At 48.2% G+C, this 22,448-nt stretch overlaps 8 protein-coding genes across 8 annotated transcripts; 2 read left to right on the forward strand and 6 right to left on the reverse strand.

Moving 5' to 3' along the window:
• Positions 1-232: 232 nt before the first annotated feature.
• Positions 233-728, reverse strand: LCP9604111_8504 (uncharacterized protein; the record flags this gene model as incomplete). The annotated part of the gene is made up of 2 exons (XM_039076655.1): positions 233-619; positions 675-728. 2 exons carry the CDS (start codon positions 726-728, stop codon positions 233-235), a joined length of 441 nt encoding a protein of 146 aa, XP_038925416.1.
• A 786-nt stretch (positions 729-1,514) lies between these two features.
• On the forward strand, positions 1,515-3,372 carry LCP9604111_8505 (uncharacterized protein; the record flags this gene model as incomplete). The annotated part of the gene is made up of 3 exons (XM_039076656.1): positions 1,515-1,859; positions 1,911-2,004; positions 3,002-3,372. 3 exons carry the CDS (start codon positions 1,515-1,517, stop codon positions 3,370-3,372), a joined length of 810 nt encoding a protein of 269 aa, XP_038925417.1.
• Positions 3,373-4,692: 1,320 nt separating this feature from the next.
• LCP9604111_8506 (terpene synthase family protein) lies at positions 4,693-5,834 on the forward strand (the record flags this gene model as incomplete). The annotated part of the gene is made up of 9 exons (XM_039076657.1): positions 4,693-4,710; positions 4,829-4,945; positions 5,006-5,024; positions 5,083-5,174; positions 5,243-5,255; positions 5,338-5,500; positions 5,571-5,606; positions 5,652-5,664; positions 5,721-5,834. The coding sequence occupies 9 exons, from the start codon at positions 4,693-4,695 to the stop codon at positions 5,832-5,834; spliced, it is 585 nt and encodes a 194-aa protein (XP_038925418.1).
• Positions 5,835-6,328: 494 nt separating this feature from the next.
• LCP9604111_8507 (uncharacterized protein) lies at positions 6,329-7,414 on the reverse strand (the record flags this gene model as incomplete). The annotated part of the gene is made up of 2 exons (XM_039076658.1): positions 6,329-6,961; positions 7,013-7,414. 2 exons carry the CDS (start codon positions 7,412-7,414, stop codon positions 6,329-6,331), a joined length of 1,035 nt encoding a protein of 344 aa, XP_038925419.1.
• A 2,243-nt stretch (positions 7,415-9,657) lies between these two features.
• LCP9604111_8508 (uncharacterized protein) lies at positions 9,658-10,506 on the reverse strand (the record flags this gene model as incomplete). Its single annotated transcript, XM_039076659.1, has 1 exon — positions 9,658-10,506. The coding sequence occupies one exon, from the start codon at positions 10,504-10,506 to the stop codon at positions 9,658-9,660; it is 849 nt and encodes a 282-aa protein (XP_038925420.1).
• A 339-nt stretch (positions 10,507-10,845) lies between these two features.
• On the reverse strand, positions 10,846-11,210 carry LCP9604111_8509 (uncharacterized protein; the record flags this gene model as incomplete). Its single annotated transcript, XM_039076660.1, has 2 exons — positions 10,846-11,078; positions 11,138-11,210. 2 exons carry the CDS (start codon positions 11,208-11,210, stop codon positions 10,846-10,848), a joined length of 306 nt encoding a protein of 101 aa, XP_038925421.1.
• A 1,259-nt stretch (positions 11,211-12,469) lies between these two features.
• On the reverse strand, positions 12,470-13,841 carry cwc25 (U2-type spliceosomal complex subunit CWC25; the record flags this gene model as incomplete). The annotated part of the gene is made up of 2 exons (XM_039076662.1): positions 12,470-13,748; positions 13,816-13,841. The coding sequence occupies 2 exons, from the start codon at positions 13,839-13,841 to the stop codon at positions 12,470-12,472; spliced, it is 1,305 nt and encodes a 434-aa protein (XP_038925422.1).
• Positions 13,842-14,275: 434 nt separating this feature from the next.
• On the reverse strand, positions 14,276-21,530 carry tor (putative TOR pathway phosphatidylinositol 3-kinase TorA; the record flags this gene model as incomplete). Its single annotated transcript, XM_039076663.1, has 3 exons — positions 14,276-14,671; positions 14,726-21,348; positions 21,404-21,530. 3 exons carry the CDS (start codon positions 21,528-21,530, stop codon positions 14,276-14,278), a joined length of 7,146 nt encoding a protein of 2,381 aa, XP_038925423.1.
• Between the last annotated feature and the right edge of the window lie 918 nt (positions 21,531-22,448).

The following is a 22,448-nucleotide window of genomic DNA, read 5'->3' on the forward strand; positions in this document are numbered from 1 at the left end:
TCAGATGAATTGGTGGGGTGATCTGGGAATAGCATCGTTTTTTAAAATTGTGGACAAAGCAGAGTTATTGGTTATAGATCAATCAGACGAGTTGGCATATTTGTAAATAGATCATTGGTGTATGGTAGAAATATATATCAGAACAACAAACCATGCAAACATGGATACATGCAGTAATGGTCTAGATATCAAGTCTATCACCTCAACCACCAATATGCCTACCACGAATATTCTAAGGTTGGCTTGATTTTTCAGCCATTCGTTGAAACAATGCCGATGGTTCCAGGAATGTCTCTGCCCGGTAGCACTTTACACGCCCGTCATCGTCCCTCCGAATGGAGAAGACAGCAAAGCCTGGAATAGTGATTTGGTCGGTGTCTAGGCTGTCTCCTTTGACGAGATATCGGATGGTTGCGGCTTGATAGATACGAGGGGCGACATAGTCAAAGTAGCGGATCTCGTGGGTCATCATGTCCAGTTGGCCGAGGACGGCTTTGAACATCTGCCGCACTTCGCTGCCCTTGATCACAGGGTTATTTGCATATTGCATTTCCACATCGTCGGTCATGAATTCATCAAGCCACTGATCGGTGTTGAGAGTAGCGCTCGCTCGGTGGAACTAAATATCGCTGTAAATTAGTTGTGCTGCGATTTGCTAGAAGAAATAGCCTTACCGCTTCGAGCCATTTCAATACAGCGTCATCATCAAGATCAGGACCAACCGACATTGTGAAAGTGAAACAGGGAAGATTTAGGGTATGAGGACTTTGAGAATGCAAAGCAAAATGAGCTTTGAAACCCCGCTAAATATCTATCTACACTTGGCCCCCAAAGACTGCTTATAAATTCAAGATCGACTAACATGGAAGAGTTCTGATTCACGGCCTATCCCCAAAAGGTTAGACTGTGCTATCTATTTTCTCCAATCACAGATCTATATTCATTTCCGTCTTAATATTGATTGGTCTCTGCAGCTTTGATCATCGACACTGCAGTCTCCTACCGCCCGCAGGATCTCGCTCGGGCCGTACCTGGTTACTGGCCGTACATAGGTCATATAGCACATAGTCCGTTCGGTTAATTTGATATGCGCCCTCAAGAACTTTAGATCCGTAACGTAAATTCTCCTAGGGTGAGTGTGGGTGAATAGGACGAGAGAGTGAGAACGGCGAGAACTGGACGGCTCAGGCTAGTACTGCCCCTGAATTTCCTGAAAAAGACACAACTAATACTGCAGCATAAGCGGCTGTAGCACCATATATTTCCATTCTCCTAGCATTAGTCAATAACGCAATACTGAGAGCAAAGACAAACGTATACGCAATAACCAAACCCAACTTTGTAGTTGGGTCATTGAAAATATAAAGACTCTAGGTCGGCCATATATGTTACAAGAATCGGACTCAAAAAGTGCTTTTTCCACTAATCGCGGGGTGCGCATCTTCGAAATACCTTGTCAACTCGCAGAGCATTCCACCAACGCGGTTGGGGATTACGGGGCAAAAAGAAACTTCATGAAAGAAAAATATGCCATTAGCTTAGGATTACCAATAAGCCAGAATGCCACTTGCGAAATCACCATCGGCAGTGGGAACCAAGTGACGACTACGGGAACTGCAACTGTGCCATTCCGGCTCAGCAGCGAAAACGAGGTGCACAACCTTGAATTCCAGCTTCTCCCCAACTGCATCCACGATGTGATCATTGGGAAGCCATTTTTGAAGCTCACTCGGACGTTCTCAAACGTTGTCAATTTCTATCGTCGTGTGAAAAAAAGATTCGCCAAAGGTATCTCGCAGTTCCATCTGTTATACCTTGGGGCATCTACCCCAATGTTTGAGGGGTCGATTAATGGTCAGGTACAGAGTGCTCTGGCTGATTCTAGCTCAAAGGTATTGATTATGGACAAGGCTTACGCACGAAGTATTGGGGTGCACATTCACACTAGACATGAGTATCAGACAAGACTGAAATTTGCTGATAATTCGGTCACTGAGACGGCCGGTATGGCCTATGATGTTGAATGGCGTTTTGGCCATGATGATGAATTTACCTCACCTTACCCTCTTGACTTTCATATTCTGAAGAATGCACCTGCGAATGTCGTCCTAAGCGACAGCTTCCTGTTTGACACCAAAGCTTTCCCACAGTATTGTCATTACTTGATAGACGATGATGACGACTGCGAAGATGAAGATGTGCTGATCTATTTTTTTTTGCCATTGATATTGATAAGAGAAAGAACCGAACGCAAGGTACGATGTCCACTGTCCACAATAACAGATTTTCCTATCTGACTATTCTCTCCTAGTGAATGTAACCTCCTCTTCTCTAGCCGATTTACGGTATCTGGAACTTGGTCGCCACGGCGAAGAGGCAGACCGTATCTCTACACTTCCAGGAGCCAAGGGGACGGCTGCGCAAACCATCGAGGACGAGCAATGCGCTGAATGGGACCGGAAATTCGCGGCTGTGCGGGCAAAAGATCAGCTGCAGAAACTACAACTGCTTTTTGCAGTTGCTTGATGCAATCGACTACGTCCTCACATTTAAGCACCTCCAGACTTCAAGGACCTAGACCAAGCGAAGCACATAGGAGTTTTCTAAAATTCTCGACTTGGTTGAGGCGCGGCAATTCAGCTGGAAGGGGGGGTAGGGCGGTCGCCCGAGGGTGATCGATCCTCTTCTCACCCCATCATTGTGCACTCATCCTTCTCATCCATCCTCACCCCTCACCACCTACGAAGTTGTACTTCATTACTCTATGTTCCCCTCTGTTGTCGTATCAAGCACATACGACCATAGGGTGTGGAAAACAGGGCTTCCCGTCCGCTCAGCCGTACTTAAGCCACACGCCGGTGAGTTAGTAGTTGGGTGGGTGACCACCAGCGAATCCTCACTGTTGCATGTTCTTTTTTTTTTTTTTTTGTTCTTAGCTTCTCCTTCTTTTGGGGGGTTTTCTATTTATTTTCTATTTTTGTGAATCACCGAGCTAACCCAGCGCAGCGTCTCCGCGAGATCACAGACCCAACCACCTCCCCCTCTGCTATTAAGGAAGAGAATCCATACCACCATCTTCGCATCACAGTTACCAGTGGTGGATGCCATGGTTTCCAATATATGATGTCCCTAGAGGGGGCTTCCAAAATTGACCCGGAAGAGGATACTGTGTTTGAAGCAGAAGCAGACGAAGCCACAACACAGTCACCTGGCGAGGCCAAGATCGTTATGGATGAGCCCTCACTCGAGCTGTTGCACGGCAGCACCGTGGACTATACTACCGAATTGATTGGGAGCCAGTTCAAGATTGTGGACAACCCCCGTGCAACAAGTAACTGCGGTTGCGGGACAAGTTTCGATGTCAGTGATTGATTGAGCAATTTGTCCCTTGGAGGGATAGGAGAGATAGTAACTATTTACTATATTTTGCCCTTTCTTCTCTTGTTTTATGTACATTATACTGCATTTTGCATTTTGTATACTGGAAAGATAGATAATCACATTCTATACCCCCCTTCTCTTGAATCGGTCAAGATATTAACATCGATTTACGGTAAGGAGTCACGCAATGCCTTTTAGCAGGTCAACAAAAGCCTTCATAGTATTTTGTACGGGAGAGAAAGCGAGGTTATCCACACGGAGGCACAGAAGTTGCGTGGATATGGATCCAGTTTAGTCAATGTATAATTGCTGGCTTGCTTGCCTAGCTTGAGTCGGAGACATGGATTCCGGCACTTGAATGGAAATGACAAGAATAAGAAAGAGAATATACAGCATTCTTTATGAATCTTCTGGCATTGCTTTGCGCTTATTACCTCATGAATCAGGCCAGAAAACAGAACATCCCAAACCTCATCTACTTGCACTAAGCCCATTTTGATTTCCCTCATTCTGCTCATTGTAGTGGGAGGCACTGTATATCAGGTAGGCGTATGCAAATGCAATCATCTCACAATAAGAGATATCATTAATATTATATCAAAAATCACTGAAGAAAATCCTTCTGACCCTTCAATGCCTTCGCTAAGACTTCCGGATACCATTGCCGCCCGGTAAACCCAATTCTGGCGTCCTAGGATATCTTGTGTTCCAGGGACAATCTTAGTGCTCCTGGAAATGGCATTGGTATTCCTGGACATCTGGAGACGGCTCGGTGCCCCCTTGGACTAGCCCTGGCATACAATTCGTAGATACATCCGAGCGAAGATCTAAAGTCCCTCGGAGATTACCTTTTCGGGAAAGTACGGAACCTTCTAGATTCGGAACCACAGCCTTGTTCTATCATACACAGCGATCATTGACTCGGGATAAAGAAGGAAGGAGCTCGACTCCATATTAGATATAGAAGCACAATTTAATACTTGCACAATGCATATGTGGCTGGTATATATATCTCACGACCGTTCCAAGGTTCCCATTCGATTATTCTAGCCAGTTTGTCGGACAGGAGTTAAGCGCGACATCTCCTAGGGGCATTTCAATTCATCACCATTACCCGCTATGGAGCGCTCGGAAATTACACCGAGCGAATAGCAGAGGTCGGGGTCTTCAGACACGTCTTTCGATGAAACAAGCTCGCCCTTACCATCGTCTGCGAGCTCCTTCTCAGATATTACCTACGGCGCAGACTTGAAACCATCGGAAGTGTTGAAGTCACAGGTCGTATTCGTGCCCGGTCTGTTTTCCTCTATCATGGCAGTTGAGCCAGTGGTAAACCCAAACTACCACAAAGTAAATCCAGAAGCAGATGCTTGGATTGCAGAGTATGCTTAGCCATGCTCCCCGATGTAATGATATCAAAACTGATACGAGACTAAGAATAATCCAGGCCGATAAAAAATGGGCTTCCAGGAACACCAGGGTAGATCTGGCCTACCTAGCCTCCATTTGGGCACCAACTTGTGATCAAGAGGCACTTAGGATGATGATTGACTGGAACCATTGGGTAGGTCTGACCGTATCTTATATACAGTATTAGAGCAAAATGTTGATTGGTGACGAATAGGTCTTTCTTTTTGATGATCGTATGGTAGTTCCTTTACTATTCAAATACCAGCGTGCTGACCCTGTTTATCAATACAGAGTTCGATGAAGGTCATCTCAGTCGAGATCCAGAAGCAGCCCAAGAAGAGATCAACCGAACTCTGGAAATCATGGAGGACACACAGCCCCCCGTGCGATGGGATGATAACCCTATTCGATTTATCTTCTAGACCACATGGGATCGTTTGAAGCACAAAAGCGGTGTGGCAGAGGTATGCTTGGTCTAAAGTCATGGAATTGGGGCTGTTGACAGAGCGGCTCAAAAGTCAGATCTTTTTACTAACATTAGGGCAGACCAGCAACAACGATGGAAATATATGCATCGACATTTTTTTGATGGATTGTTGAAGCAGGTCAAAGTAATGCATAGTCATCAGGCTCTTGGGCGCGATGTCCAAGAGTACATGGATATGCGCAGAGGGACGATCGGCGCATACTCAGCTATTGCCCTTACTGAGTGAGTCCCTCTCCATACCACTTCATCCTCCCAGCAGACTACTAGTGGGCACTGTATTGACTAGGTCCAGGTACGCCATTGGAATCAATCTTCCACCGGAGGTTATGTATGGGCAATTCTTCTCTTGAGGAGTGTATGTGCATCTCAGCAGATCTGGTTCTCCTGTAGGTGCAAGATAGCTCCAATGGAACACTAGATTCAGATGGCTAATATTTTACAGAGTCAATGTTATTCTATCATACAAAAAAAATCTGGTAGGTTGGCCAAGCAGCACATGTCCAAGACTGTCGAAGCTGAGACATTCTTCAGGCATTGGGAGTTGATCATAATTTGATCTTTCTTCTCAGAGCTCAGGGTCTTTCGATGCAAGAAGCAGTAGATAGAATAGGTGAGATGTTGAACAAGTGCTACTGCCGGTGGTACAGTGCATTGCAGAAGATGGAAATATGGGGAGAGCACATCGACAAACAGGTACTCGCTTTCAGTAGATAGTTCCGCTTCCCTCCTCTTCTCTACTTCCTCCTCTCGTCCACTTTATCTTAGTCGAATCGACACTGGTTGTTTTCCTCATTGCAGATACAACGTAGATCGATCGCCATTACTTAGGCATAGATCGCATACATACGCCCCTCTGGATTTAGTTTGAACTCTCCAACACAGCTTTGAAAAAGAGTGATCTTGACTTTCCTAGATACTGGGGGTGACTACCGGAATTATTACTTATGATTATCGCAGAGCCGAATAGCTCCGTAGGTGGGACTCCGAAAGGTAGAGGCCGAAAGATTTTCAAATTGAATACTCGACTCAAGAATATCTGGGAATTCGATCTCACTCGACTCCTACCCAGGATTTACTAAGCTTCCACAATTCTTCTTCCTTTGCCTGGTCAAATGCCCAACTGCTATATCCATATTCGAGCGCATCTCCACCCGGTGGTGTCGGATGAATTGCCACCGATGCGCCTTCCAAATACAAGCCGCCTCTGCCTTCCAGCTCACTCGAAACAGCACCGTATATGCTGGTTGCGCAGGCCTGTCCGAGACTGGATAAGTATGCCATTGCGCGCTTGTCTTCCAAGACAGACTTCATTTCCTCCTGAGAATATTTCTGGAGGTTGGGGCTCATAAAAGCCCCAGGGTGGACGCTGAAGCCGTGAAGGCCTTGGGCGCCATACAAGCGCTCGATTTGGGTGGTCATGTAGATATTGGCGGTCTTACTAGATCCGTAAGCAAGCCAGCCCTTGTAGTTTCCTTCCCAGTTAACGTTGTCCAGAGGAATGGGGCTGTAGCGATGGGCTGCCGAGGAAACGCTGACCACACGAGAGGCGAATTCAGGCGAGGAACGTGCGGTTTGCAAAAGGGTGTCTTTCAGCAGATAGAAGAGGAGGAAGTGCGACAAGTGATTGGTTCCAAACTGAAGCTCAAAGCCATCTTTAGTGCGGCTTTCGGGGGTATTCATCACCTTTGTTCAATTAGCGAGGTCGCGCTTTTGTGTCGGTATTAATGAACTCACAGCCGCATTGTTAATAATGACATTAAGCTTAGAGCTCTGATTGAGAAATTCCTTGGCACAGGCCCGAATACTGGAGAGGTCTGTCTGATCCATGAAAAGAAGCTCCACACGCCCGGTATCGAGCAATGAGCCCAAAGCCTCCTTTGCCTTTTCGATGTTTCGGGCTGTGCCAAAGATAGTCGCTCCAGTAGATGCCAAGACACGTACAGTCTCAACACCGATCCCAGATGAAACGCCGGTGATCAGGACAACCTTGTCTGCCCACTGGCCAAGAAGACCTTCATCCTCGATAATTTGACTTCCGGTTACACGCGAGTCGCTTGGGCCGTCGAGAACCTCCCACCGATTGTGCTCGGCATACCGACCGGAGAGTTGAAAAGGGACTTGGGAAACCATCGACATGTTAGACGTGATGACAATCGTGAAACGTACGGTTGGAGCATAAAAAATCCGAGGCTGGTTTACTAACGAAACCGAGATAGCAAGCAAGACTTCACCATCGTGTGCGGCGACCGACTGCTTATTTCAAACAAAGCATGGCGGGGTTCAGGCGATGTCCAACCGGATTGAAATCGGCATAAGTTGTCGGGCCTTGCTAATTAGGGAATAGACCATCTACTGGGGGGTACATTGGAGGTGGATACGCCGTAGGATCGTGGTTGCTATTACTACTGCACACTAGCACTGGCGAAACAAACATCTATTCCCGCGCATATCTAATGTTCGGAATTGCACCACAATGCCTTGGGCTACGATATCCATAGTAATTGTAAGTTTCTCGCAACTTCCCACTCCATCTATTGATACCAATTTTATATTGCTTCTCAATATGGCGCCAGGCAGCCAATGGCCCCCGCTGTCAGGGGCTTGAGACAATTCTGCACCTAACACTAACAAGCGCATACTCGACTCCAAGTATGATGTATGCCAGTTACTGAACCATATCAGTAACTCTCTCAAAGTCCTCAGGCCGGTGTTGGAATACCTGAAATCTGTTCAGGGACTCATCCCCGATCTCATCAAGAACCCGGTGGGCTAGGATAGCAGCAATCAACAATTCGGCCTGATCAACCAGCGAGCTCCATGACCTGCAATTTCACTCAGGAGCCGTGCGTGAAACGATTCGTCGCCTATACACTCCCCCGGCACCTGCTGTAAGCAATACAGAAATTCAGACGATTGGATACCATTGATTGTTTACACATACGGTTACTCCGACATAAGTCATATTTTATAAGCACATTATCCACTCTATTCCGCTTTTGCTCTTATCTTAGCTCTGTGGTGCACAGATTCGGACCCGCTAGGTGTAGATTTCATGGTGCAGGGATCAATTTTGTGAATCACGTCTTTGAGATCAGACCAAAAGGCCCGAGAACGTCGACTCTTTCCTTTTCGAGACAATTTGGACAGGTATGACAAAAACAACCTTGTCTAGCGTCGTGGTCCGGCGTCGGGTTAGGCTTTGAGCGGCAGGCGGTAGCATTAAGCATAATGGAGTCCGCTGATCTGGTGCGATCGAGACTTCAAATTGAATTTGAAAGCCTCTTCCGGTGGGCCGAAAGTGATCCTGCGCTTTGTGTTGTCTCAATGATGCCACGCCGTCTCGTATAGACTGCATAGTGATTAATTAATGGCAACCAATGCGAGCTCTTTGGTGAGACATGAGAATTTCATGAGAATTTATCTTTTCTGTTCCCTTGTGAGCCACAGTCGGGGCGCCGCCGAACCTTGGGTGGATTGGAGACAACGGTCTGTGTATGGCACACATTTTACCCCCACCAGACGGGATCGTCCAGGATTGCCGTACGGCTGAACTATGACTTTCAAGGCTAATCATTGTCATGTGGGTCAGGACTCGAGAAGTTATTTGATCCGGTAAGCCGGTCCGTATACTCCGAAACACCCCTCAGTAAGTGCAGTATGGGCTTGCTAGATCCTGTAAAGCATTTATCTTCTAGGCTATTAGATGGCTGATATCTACCATCCTAAGCAACCTTATGAAGTTCTTATGCTTCTGTCGAGATAGCACCTTAGTGAGTCTATCGGTAACCATACTCGCTTAGCAACCCATTTTACCTTAATGCGTCCCTCTCTAACCTCTTATCTCAGCTAGTAGCGATAAATATCCATATATCGAAGCTTCGTTTTATATGCTATACCCTCACTTTTTAATAGGTTTATAGTCCTCTCGTCATTATATATAACTAATAGTAAAGGTATATGAGGGGATAAAGCTATGGTATTAAGTGTTACGATCTGGCGGCTAGGAGCCGTCAGTGTGACGATCTGGGAAGGGTCGTACTTACCAGACAGGCAGGAACGACCACGCCCTCGCCCTCGCACCTTCCCAGAATGACAAACGAGATTAAGCGAGACAATTGCGAGTTTTGCATCGAATACAAACTCAAAAGCTAGTAGAAGATGGTTGCTACTTTTCTATTCTATAACCTTTATATTCAAAAGCCGTATGGTAGGAGCTAAGGTCTCTACGAAGCTCTATAGTTTAGAGCTAATGATATTTCTACTTAAGGGGGACCTATCCGAAGGGAAAGTCTTTCAAAGACTTTATGCTCTTCCTGGTAGTTTTCGATGTGGCAACCATAGGTGAGGATACGTGGCGGATGACGACCGCGTGCTTCTCCCTAGAACAGGATCTCATTCCAGGAAGGGATATAACGAGCAATCAGGCGCTCTAGGTGAGCATATAAATTTCGGTGGCTGTGCGGGTGTAGATTATTGACATAAGAGGTGATGCGAACATCGGGTGTGTGATGAGGCGAGGAAGTAAATTCTACCTCACGTGGCAGCCACTGAAATCGATTGGACCAACAACTCTTCTGTTCATCCCTGTGACGCCTATCATGGCGCCGGGGCCTATTATGGCGCCTACGCGTTTGTTCAAGGGGATGGACCGGCAGCTCTTTCGCAGTCTGTCCGGTCAAATGCCAGGGGTCATCAAGAGATACCTGTCCGCCTTCGACCAACACCGGGGACCGGTCATAGACAAGGGGGAACTCGGATGGATCTACCAGAGGAGAGTCGTGACTGGCTTGCGTTCCTAATCGGGCTACCTCTGTCTGGATATCCTTTTGCGGCAGTGGCACATTAGCCTGGCATACAGCAGAAGAGCTGTCAAATACTAGCAAACGGCCGGTTTCTTGCCAGGTCTGCGCCTTGTCCCGTAGCTCTGCGATGCACCAATCCCAGGCTGGTGCACTGATAAGAGACTCTTCACTTGCTACTGCCTCTTGGTGCCATTGCGCGAGCCGAGGTTCATCCGGATCCAGCAGCGCTTGGTCCCACCCGGGCTGTTCCGTTATATGTTGCATAAGTCGGATCATGGTCATCTCGCGCTTTGTCAACCGGGGCGAATGGCGATATTCAATTAGCGCATGGGCAAAGCGGGTCGCGGTGGGGAGCTCATAGTCCAAGGGAATGGAGCCAAATCCAGGGACCTGGAGTGGACCATCGGTGTTGTTGAGACTTGACATTATTGAGCTTTCTGTTCTGTTGAAGGCAGGGCTCTCATAACTATATAAAGAGAGAAGAAGGCAAGAGAGGCAAACAAGTCTAGCCCTGACATTTCCCAATCGGGTTTTATCGCCGTGCGGGGTGACATGTGAGTGGACTAGACGACCTCGGGAATAATATACAGATACTAATCGCGATAGAGATATTACACAGTAAATCACAAAGCCACATTTCAAATCTAAGCTACCCAATCGCTCTGCAGCTTTCAAGGCTCCTCAATGAATCGGACTGCGTGCGGATACTCTGTATGGTCATCATATGGTTCCGGATTCTTGTTGGGCAAAATCCGCAAATGATTCCTACTGACCCTGCTCTGTTGTTCCATACTTTAAAGTGGTTTGCACCGCTGGTTGTTGCCAGTCGATGTCTTGGAATGAGACCAACTCATCCTCCAACACAACAGTTCGCTCCGCAATCACCGCACCGACGTAATATGCACGAAGTGAATTTTTCTTGTCTTGAGATTGTCCTGCCTGCGCTCTGCGTGACCATACAGTAGCGCTGTCTTGGCTTGGAGCAAGAAGATCCCCCGCTAGAACAGTTAGGCGGTTGTCGCGCGTTGATCAGGATGTTGGTCGCCCAGGAGCATACTGTGCCGTTGCTCGTCATCTGAGACCAAATTTTCGTAGATTATATTTATTATACCCCCGTCCAGTCGTTGCATCGGCCAGCTCTTGTAAATCTTCAGGCCTAGTGGTCGATCCTAGCTCGTTGTCCTTGAGTAGGAATCGGAATCATAATCGGTCTCGATGCTATAAATGAACTCCAAGAAAGTGCAGACAGGACCAGACTTTAGGATGCACTCAGTGCATAGTGTGTGAAGATCTCCATTGATAGAGACGTTGGCCAAGTAACCCTAATAAAAGTAAATCACTTCGTAGTTATACGTGAGCTAGGAGCCTACCACAACAATGCGGGAAAGGATCGGAAAGGATCCAATGAAACGTAAGCGAGGCTCTTATTTTGGCAGAGTTGAGAGAGATATATGTATGTTTTCGAGAATCAATGACGATCTACAATGAGCAAGACGTAAAGAGTAATAAAAGTGTGGATTCAGTATTGGATACTGGACTTCATGGCCCAATATATAACAAGTGTAAGGAGGGATAATATCGGCCGCAATCACAGCCAAATTATCCCGTATCGAAAAACAGAAGTCTCGCTTCTAAGGTTCAATGGTCTTTGTTAGTACGTTACAGCAAGGCTTGGTTAGTACTTCGGCGACAATCTGATATAAACCGTTGATATTGGTGGTGATACTAGATTCTTAACTAAATATTAGTTTTGTCATTTTCCCTTTATCTAGATATAGGATTCAAAGATTACCTGCCCTCCTATGGGTGACTAGCCAAATGCCTACCGACGATTGCCTCCTATAAGCCTGAGTACGTTCGGTATTTCAGAGGCCAATTTTCAAACCGCAAGCCGTGATTGTCGACCAAGCCACACTATCCACTGCCCGTAAGCTGACGGTCTTCAAGCGAAAGAAGCATGTGGAGGAAATCGTTCTAACAACGACAAAGAAATTTTGCGAAAGTGCGAATTAAAGCGCCAACGCACCGACGGACACATTGAGCCTCGATCATGGGGACAATCTAATGAAGCAGAGTCCAAAAGAGAAATACAGTCGGAAGAAGCGAGGATATAAAGCCCTACTGGAATCCTAAAAAAGATCAACTCTCCTCAGTGTGCCGATCCCGTCACTCGAAACGAGATGCAGTATACCGCCGTGGTTCGTGTCGGTAAGTGACGAGCTCCATAGCTCCCTAGATATCTAGAAGGATATGAATGGCGAGATATACTTGCAGGACACTAAAAAGGCTGAAATATTGGATATCGATGACTTGTGTATCAAAACTTCTGGTAACGCTAAAAGGAGAACAACAAATGCCTAATCCCACGCAGAGATGAAGACCGTCTTCATTAATCCTTCTCCATCTTCGAAAGTCCACCACGGCTACGCCGAATGCGTTCATCGAGAGTATCCTCCTGCACCCGTTTATTGACATCAGACATGAACCTGCCCCGGTCTGAACGCTGCCGATCATCAGCCTCCCGCTGCTCTTCTTCCTTGGCAGAGATCTCCGCGAGTCGCCGGCGTCGCTCTGATTCGATTTCTGTGGCATTGTATTGCATCTCTGCCAATTTACGACGGCGCTCTTCTTCAAGTTCCTTGGGATCGGGCTTGTTCGTTGGGGTACGGGTCGAGGGTGGCCCCATGGCGCCCCTGGCAGAGTCGCGCCGATTGTTGTATTCGCGTCGGGGGAAGTCACGACTCCGATCTTCGTCGGCGGCGGGGCGTTCTTTGCGATCGCTAGAAGGCCGAGGAGATCGAGAGTTCCGGGATGGTGAGCGGTCTCGTCCACCTCTGTCTTCGCGATCTTGGTGTCGGCTGGAGTGGGAGTCTCTCTTGTCATGGTAGTCGCGACGGTCTCGGCCCCGGTCTCTATCGTCCCGGCGAGAACGGTTCTCGTCGCTCCTGCGATCACGGTTGTCTGGGCGGTATTCGTCGTCGCGGCGTTCACGGTCACGGTCACTTCGGTGTCTGCGCGAAGACCGATCTGGCGAAGCGGGTGATCTAGATCGGTGTCGTCGAGGTGAAGACCGTCGGTGGTGGCGCTCACGGCGCTCGTCACCGGCATCATCACTATAGCGCCTGCGCTTTGAGTCGTGGGTACGATGGCGACGATCACGATCCTTTCCCCGATCGCGATCTCCGCGTTCCTTCTCTCTTTCCTTGCGCCTGAGAGTCTCTTTCACCATCGCCTCATAGGCCGCTTGTTCTCTCTTCTTCACTTCGAGTAGCGGGTCCGCCATAACCTTCGACATGGTGTCGCGCGCCGAGACAATAGATGGACCGGCCGCGGAACCATTACCCACCACCTCCGAACCCTTCTCCAGCTTCTTAGTGTCCGGATCTTTCTTCAGGAGGACTCCATCGATGCGGCGCTTTCCCAGCAGATATCCCTCCATCTCCTCCGAGTAGTGCCCGGTCTCGCCCGAGGGTGCTTGGTACATCCAGTCGACTCGACTGTGTTGCTTTGCTTTTCCGGAGGCTTCTTGGAGGCGTTGAATCTCCTCCATCTGGCGCTCCTCCTCTCTTTCACGCTGTAGTTGCGCAATCTTTTTGCGCTCGTCGAGAGCGCGCTTCTCTTCCAGCCATACACGCTCCTGGTTCTTGATCAAGCCTGGATGCCATGACCTGGTTGGACGGTTAGCGTTATGCTTCTCTCTTGAAGTAGGTATTGAAGCCGGAACAAGGTACTTACTTCTTAAGGTTCAAGTCTCCACCCATGATGCCTGGAAATAGGAGGAATAGAATGTAAAGGAGCTTGGTATGAGCAAGTTGTTGTCCGAGGGTCCACGGGTAAATCTAAAGCCTTAATCGCCACCGATCACGTGATCTAGAATTACGATACACTCTGATATGGAGTGTGTTAACTATGTGATACATTGAATGTGTCGAATAAAACGGGAATAATAAAATGAATATCTTCTATTTTCCTCTTTCATAGTCGGGATATCAGTATGGCCTCAAATAACTACCAATGAGGCAGAATTAACCATAAAGCAGAAACATTAGAGATGTAGTAGAAGAAGTTGAAAATAAAAACGCGAAAATAGCAAATGACGGGGGTTGGTTCTAAATACAAGATGAAGAACCGAAAGAAAACGCATCATATCATATCGTCATCGCCATCGCCATAGAACTCCAAGAGCAAAGCCGGATTACCAGAAACTACACCATCCAATCCAATGTTGACAGATATTCTCAACATTGGTTGCCTGCGCAATGAGCTTGTCCACCTGGTCGCTGACACTCAGCTCTTCGCTATTTCGGAAGTCTCGTCCAGTGAGCTTCTCCTTGACTCGGGCGAGAACCTGGAGAGCACGGGCATTCTGTGCCTCGCGGGCTTCTTGTGGAACGCCTTCCGGAGCATCGAGAATACCACCTTCAAGTATGGATGGGCGGCGGCGACGGGAGAATTCGCCCGGCGGCTGCGCACCGGGTTCGAAATTGACACCGTCCATGATAGACTGGCGACGATCCGCGGTGAGAGAAACTCGGTCTGGGGATGAGTCTTGTGCACCCAGACGCCAGTTAATTAGAGGGTCGTGGATGAACTAGAAGAGTTAAAGTTAGTGTGGTTCGAGAACATCCAGAAATCAGGTACTTACAGCCTCCAAAACCGCCATCAAGGAATCTTTATGCTCTCGTAGAACACGCATGACAGCCTCACAAGTGATGCGGTAGCTACCCTCAATGTTGCTGACTTCCATGGCGAATGTCAACATGCGAGTAAGTCGGAACGGAACTCGCTCCGGGTACTTCTCTCGGTGCATCGCGATCTCGAAACAATCACCGAAGTCGATATGAACCACACGGCCATTACCACGATCCAGCAACAAGTTCGATGGATGTCTGTCTCCCAGACCGAGGATGTAGCCCACCATAGACATAACACCAAGCGATCGAGTGTAATTCGTACGGCGCTCGAGCCATGCCTCGGAGCTCTTGCTCTTGAGCCATAGCACACGGTACAGATCTTTGCCGGTCGTATTGTCCATAGCGTAACCGAAGACTTCAACCTTCTGCATAAGGGTAAGGCTATCGTAGTCGGGTGCCATTTGTAGCATGATCCGGTGCTCAATATTGAGCAGAATCCGACGGCTTTCACGGTATTCCTTGATCAAGGCATGGAATGTATCGCTGTTGGATACCCATCCCAGAAGACCAGAGCTCTGAGACAATGGAATAGCAGGGAAGCGCTGAACCGACAGGTGTCGCTTGAAACTCTCGCTATCGTTGTCCAGCAAGGTATTGCACAAACCGAAAAGTTGCATGACTCGCTCATCTTGTCGGATATCTTCATGACCCTTGACAAGGTACATGTAAGAGCTACCGTTGCTGCCCTTGAGCGTCATACGACGCGGTCGTTTCTTTGTCTGCAAGACATGCAAGATGGGGTCAAAGCTCATAATTCGAATAACTGGCTTACCACTCTGGTATGTTCCTGGAACGGCAAGATCAAGGTCTGAGCAATCCTTGAGTCGAGGAGACACGTATTTCAGATCCAGAGTTGATAGCTGCGGCAGTTGTCGGCTGATCTTGCGGAATACGGTGTAATACAGGTCCCAAGCTTGGTTGAGATCGCCGATTTCATCTGATTCGCGAAACATCATGCAGTAGTGCTTGGCTTCAGCCAAATCACGACCGAAAGCTTGCGCAAATGACACCTCACGAAGGGTCTCAGCGCCCTTGTCTAGCATATCATGGAAGGGAGCAAGTGTTGCGAACATGCCGTCAACATCGTTATCACCGAAATAGAGACGGGAGGCTTCTTCCAGACCTTCATGCCAAAGCTCATGCCACAGCACCGCAACCCGGATAAGCTCATGACTGACAAGGTCTGCTTGCTCGACCAGCTTGGCGCTATGTTGGCGCATACTTTCCATGATGTTGCTAGCAGATTGAGAGCGTCGGGTCACGTTCGATTTCATTGCTACCGTCAGTGGATACACAAGGGCTTGAGGATGCGCTTTGCCAACCTCGGCAAGCAACCTGTGAACTGCACCGCGGACTCTGATATTGGGCTGATTGATTCGAGCGATAAGTTGAGGAGTGACAGCAAGCCAAGTGTCAATATTGACAGCCGTAAATCCTTCCGTAACGACGGTATTCACCTCATGATCTCCGCCATGATTAAACCACAGAGTGAGTAACCTTAAAGTGTCTTGCAACGAAGACGTCAAGGACAAAGCGATGGAGCGAATGAATCCGCGGATTGCAGGAATCACATGTTCTGTAACGATATGAGCAGGAACAGCCCCAGGCATACCCTCACGGCTAGCCTGGTTTGAAATCGTTGTAACAACTTCGAAGTTTGCAAGTGCCCAGGAGTGCCACGCCTTGTATGAATCGCGGTTGTATTGGGTCGCCGCTGAGTAGGCATTGAGAACCTCTCGAACGTGTTCTGGCCTCCAGTCACCCCTCTGTAGGGTGGTCTGCCACTCTCCCTGCCTCAGATAACTCTTGGAGAGAAGTTTTCTAAATTTGTTGGCATCACCAATCCGTTCGTTCAGGCTGATGGCGTCTGGATGGTTCTGATCGACGACCCCGTTGGCTCCATTCGCAGCATTTGATACCATGAGTGTGTTGTATCGAGAAAAATCATCGGTCAGGCCAGAGGTAAATTCTTTCATCATTTCAAGAGATTCTAGTTGGTGACCGTTTGCCCAACTGAATTTCAGCCTGGCGTATGTGACTTCGGGTGGTGCGATAGTGCGCGTTCCATTGGCATCAGACACCACTGTCTCTAGAGATGCAAGGGACCGTTCCGCAAGACCCATGCGGTTGGACTTGCGACAAAGATTGGCGAACTTGATGGACATATCAAGATTCTCACGTGGAGCAGTGACAAGAGCTCTGACCTTGAGCATACGCTGCCACACTTCCACGTTTTGCTGACATCCGAGCAATCTTTGATTCCAAGTTTTACGCATGGCATCTTGCTTTTCGGGGTCGCCGACGTTTTGCTTGTATGTGATGATCTCTTCCAGCTCAGCGAGCATCTGGACCCGGACAACAACGTTGTACGCACGGTTGTATGACTCTCCGAGAAGAGCTGACAATTCAGTATCGAGACCATTCCGAGCCTTCTCAATGTACATGTTGGCTTCTTCGAATTGATTGCGATGGATTGCCAGAATGGCACCGAAGAATGAGCGGTCCGGGGACTGCTCTTTCATGACACCAAGGTAAGAGTCCATCAACTCCCACTGGCCTCGACCCCAAGCAGCGGCAGCAGCGAGAGGTGCAATAGCTCGTCGATGCTCCAGTGATGCTTGGTTCCACTTTTCTTGGGCGAGATCCGAGAGAACTTTCCACTCGCCAAGAGCGTGCAAACACCGCATTTTACCCATTGTGATACCAAATGAGTCCGGGTCCGTCTTCTCGCGTCGCTTGTAAGCAGCAAGGGCTTCGTCCCACCGTTGAAGCTTCTCGAACCATGTTTCCTTGAGCTCCACATCACGATACGCCTGCGCTTTGCGAAGGATACCAATGGCAGCGTCAGACTGCTGAAGCTGGTTGTTAATGGTAATTAAGGCTTCAACCGCACCCGAGTTCTGATCTTGCTCGAACTCGAGTTCTTTGTAGTGAAGAGCTTTAGCAAAAGCATGACACTTTGCAGCATACTTCCCAAGAGTGCGGATGTCGATGGGAAGAGCCTTGTCATCGTGCTCCATGAATTCGGCCAAATTGAGGAGAATTTGCAAAATCTCCGGGGAGATGTTGGGAGAGGTAAGCGCCTTTTCGATTGAGCGGACGAGCTCTTCTTGGTATTGATCATACAACTCAGTCCAACACGAAACGAAGGCAGCATTGAAAAGGTCCCTTGAAAGCGGCTGGTAGATTCCGGCCAAGCTAGCACATGCACGCAATGCCGGGGACGGGGATTCCTTCAACAGCTCAATGCTGAAACGGCGTATCCATTCCTGCCAATCATCACGAGTGGACTTCTGCGAAGCATCCCACGCATTCTTGAGATGTTGCTGATTCACAACAATCTTTTTTTGTCCAATCTCGGAAAAATTGGTATCGTCCGTGGGGAAAGTATAGACCTCTTCTGGATTGAGATCCTGCGGAAGTGGGTCGCCCTTCTGGAGTTTCGTCACCAGGATCTGGTAGTTCACATGCACGATCTGATTGGTTTTGAGGACCTTGTTGAGAAGATGAATGTAATGGGTGAAGTCCTGTCCCAGCTGGAAAATGAGAGCACAAATGCAGTCCATCGCGGCTTGACGCAGCACACGATCACCGCTAGCCACGACCCGTGATAGAGAATGAACCATTAGGGATGCAAAGTCAGAGACATTGACTTGCCGCGATAATTTTGTCAAGCTATCAATAGCCGATTTGCGGATGCTCTGGGGATTTTGTGGCCGATCGAACAAACGGACAATGGAAGGAATGATGAGATGCATGTATTCCTCTCCACTTGTGCCGAATATCAAAAGAGCATGGAGAATCTTCTCGGAGGGCTGTCGACGAGGCGAGGTGTCTTTATCAAGCGTATCGAGCATCAAAGGGATCAGGCCAGCAAGATACTTCCTGAATTCTCCTTCCAGCGACCTAGCAATTGCCTCGACCAAGGAAATAATCGTACCCTGGATTTGATATGAAGCATCCCAGAAGTCTCTAATAACCTCGATTATCTCTGGCAAGAAAGTACGAATATGCTGTCGCACGATATTCACCAGGATTGCCATCTGATTGAAATAGGGCTCAAGACGGCTAGCAGGAGCGCTTCTTATGACCAAGATGAACCCTGGAATAATTTGTCCAAGGAATGGGACACACTTCAGACCCAGAGTCTTGAAAATTGTGACGATGGCATCAATGACAGCTGAGTGATATTGCGCCAGGGAGTTTTCCCGCAAAATGTTCTGCATCAAAGTATGGATTACCACTGTGGGATAATACTCCTCATTGGAGGGCGTGAGGCCCTGCATAATGAGGGCAACATCAGAAACATTTTGTATTTCGTTGATATGATGTACGTCAGGTTCAATCTCGCTGATCTGTTGGTACTTGTAGGGGTCGAGGGCACCGAGGACTCCGAGAAGCTTGATGGTCTCCTTGCGTAGAGAGCCTGTCTGTTCCGTTTTGATGATGTTGATGAGCACTCCGAGAAGATGGGGGTATTCCATGTATGGCTCGATAACATAGCCTGAATTACTGGCCAGCTGTCCTAATGTCCGAAGCGCAGCTTCACGTTTGTTATGCGACGAAAGGTCCTGGAGTGAGTCCAGAATAATTGGCATAATCTGCGGCAAATATTGTCTCATCTCATGGCCGCCGACATTGGCGAGCTCACCGACTGCCTTCAAAGTAGTGGCAGCAACACCGGGATTAATGTCTGTTGTTTTGGGCAACAATGCGGTCACCATGGGATCAACATATGACCTGATCAATTTCGTCGCATTCGAGACAAACAAGCTGATGAGTTGAGCCGTTTCCTCCTTCTGCCGGGCAGTATTTGCGAAGCCAAGGCCAGTGAGAAGATTGACCAGCAGTTTTCGGAGTGGCGGGAAGACATAAGCAGGGTTAACGCTGGAAAGTCGACCGATAATGCAGATTGCGGCTTCTTTGACATCGAAAACCTCATCATTGACTGCTAAGAACAAACATCGAATATTCTCTGGTCGTGCCAAGTGCCGATCAAATTTGCGGTCTAATGACCACAAGACAGTGCGCCGGATTTCAGGATCAGGGTCTCCGATACCCACAGTCAACAGCTTATCAATAACCTCGCTGACAACTTGAATAGAGTGTCCACTGGTTTGATTGATGATCGGATCGTGAACGAACAGCTGACAGCATGTAAGAGCGGATGCCTTTCGAATCTCGGGATTATCATTTTCCACGTAGTTGATAGCGACATCACGCACGAACTCGTTTAATATGTGCCCAGAGAAATCAAAGCTGCCCAGTGTGTGAAGTGCCAATGCGATATCAGAATCGGAGTGAAGCTCATTGGGTGCAAAGTCTTTTGCGAATGATGGCATAGGAGGCAGTCGGTTTTCAGGACACCCGAGGGGCCGGAATGGCGTTCCACAAAGGATGATACTCAACATATCAAGAAGCTTTTCCTGGATCATAGGTTTGATGGGAGGAATGTAATGGGCCATGTCGACCAGAGCCTGTGTTAATGATTTGCTCAGTCCACAGGCGAAAATGGGATCCAGGAGAGCTTCCATGTATTTGCTGAGCGCCTGTCCCACTGCGAGGGACAGCATGCTGATGCACTCAAACATCGGCGCCTCGTTAACTCCTGACCGATTCCTCGCCTTCATTGCAAGCCCCTCTCGGATGTAGATGATGATGCCGTCGAGATATTGGCCGATAGCGGTGCCCACTGCATTGGCAATCTTTCCAATGGCGATGAAGGCGGAGTTCCTCTCTTTGTCTCTCTTGAGTTGCGCTTGGAGGTAGACCATGAATTTGTGTAGATAGATCTCAGTGAAATCGGTGGGTGCATATGAGGCAAGAATGGGAATAGTGAGGACGACTTCGGTGCGAATCTTCGGGTCGCGATGGTCCTTGAGACGAAGGATGATTTCGCAAGCATCCCGATAATGTTCTTTCATGAACATCGTGCCCTTCAAGATCAACTCTTTGATGATCAAAATGGAGCCATGGATCCAGTCGACGTTATGGGACTTCAAGCCCAGAAGTGCTTCGTCGTGTATCCGTGCAAACCATGATTGACGGACTTGAGAATCGCGAGCCACGATTATCTCAAAGCATTCCCCAACGGCCTCGGCGGCGGTCTCGCGGATGAGTACTTTTGGGTCTCGAAGGGCGACCCAAACAAGCTCAAAAACCTGCGGAACGAAGCCGTAGAGGAGTGTTGGTGAGCCCTTGGCCAGTTCCCTGATTACAAGAACTGCAGCAAACCGCCGACTTTCCTGGCGCTCCGATTGTAGCCATTCTAATGCGGATTGTATTTCGCTTTCGACCAGTTCTGCGGTTAGAGCCCCGCCTGGCTTCGCGAGTCGGCCCAGCGATCGGGCCGCGTACACCAGGACCGCGTTATCATTGCTGCGAAGGGCGCTGCGCAAGTAACTGGCAAATCTGGTCGTTTTCTGAGCCGCATCAACTCCGTCAAAGTCAATGAGCCGATCGAGTGCTAACAAGCCACCGATTCTTTCGTTTGCGTCGCTGCCGTTGACCACGAGTTGAGCGATACGTTGGCTAACAGCGTTGTAAAATTCCACGAACTTCTCCGATGGCCAGTCTGCACAAGGAAATATGTTAGCTAGTAAGATGTCTTGGAATTCAACCGTTAATACCTCTAGACACGGAGAGGACGTTCTCGTAGAGCTCGTATGCAGCTCTGGCCCTGGCCTCCTCATTCTTTGACTTGAGCTCCACGAACAACCTTTGGGTCACGTCTGAGATTGCGCCTGCTTGGGCCATATTTGCAAATCACACCCCAGGGTGGACATTGGAATACAAGGTCTAGGCCATAAAATAAGAAGACGCGGAGCGCATAAAGTTGGATGGTAGAGGGAGGGTCATGTGTGAGGCTTGGAGAAGGTCGATGGGTGCACGGACCACGTTTGGAGTTCCCGACTCTCTGTGCGACTCTGACACCCTCGGCCATCTACAACCACTCTATAAGTAATCACTACGAACTATCTTGGTGTTTATTTTGAATTTAGTGCTTGGTATACTATAGATAACTCCCGGTGTTTGAAATTTGATATGTCTGAAAAGTCATCTTATCCTCAGGAAATACGTCACGTCGCTTCAGGTGCTAACATTTGTGCGTGCTCGATCATATAGAAAGACGACCCAAAAGGCATCTAGTGCTGAATGCTTGTCTTCAAGATAAAGTCAAAGACAGAGGCCACATAAGCAACCGACTTCTTATCATTGAGATTTTACGGCGCACAGGTTTGCTTGCATCTATAAGTGGGACATACCTTGTTCAATCTTTTTGTCAAGGTGGATTCAGCCTCGCGATAGGACAAATACTCAAGTGTTTGGTATCTTTAAGCAAAATTGCTTGGTCTTAAGCTTCTAGCATAATTACATAGTGTCAGTTACTATGCGATAAATCACCTTGACTCGTACTACTATCATATTACTCGATGTAATCCGCCTGCATGCTATCCGATTAATCGATGCCCGGACTAGCACCTAAATGGACTCGAACTCCTTGGAAATTTTTGGTGCTTTACACTTAGATACTGCAAAATTACTTCAGATCACCATAAATTTATGTAAAGGTGTTTGCTTTTGCACGTTAAACGGGGTACCCATTTGGATCTTCCAAGGTTGGCCAGGGTAAGGTTGACGCCACGAGCGGGCGGGTTTGATGACTAAGACCTG

Source organism: Penicillium roqueforti (assembly GCF_015533775.1).
Source record: "Penicillium roqueforti strain LCP96 04111 chromosome Unknown scaffold_34, whole genome shotgun sequence".
Classification (NCBI taxonomy): domain Eukaryota; kingdom Fungi; phylum Ascomycota; class Eurotiomycetes; order Eurotiales; family Aspergillaceae; genus Penicillium; species Penicillium roqueforti.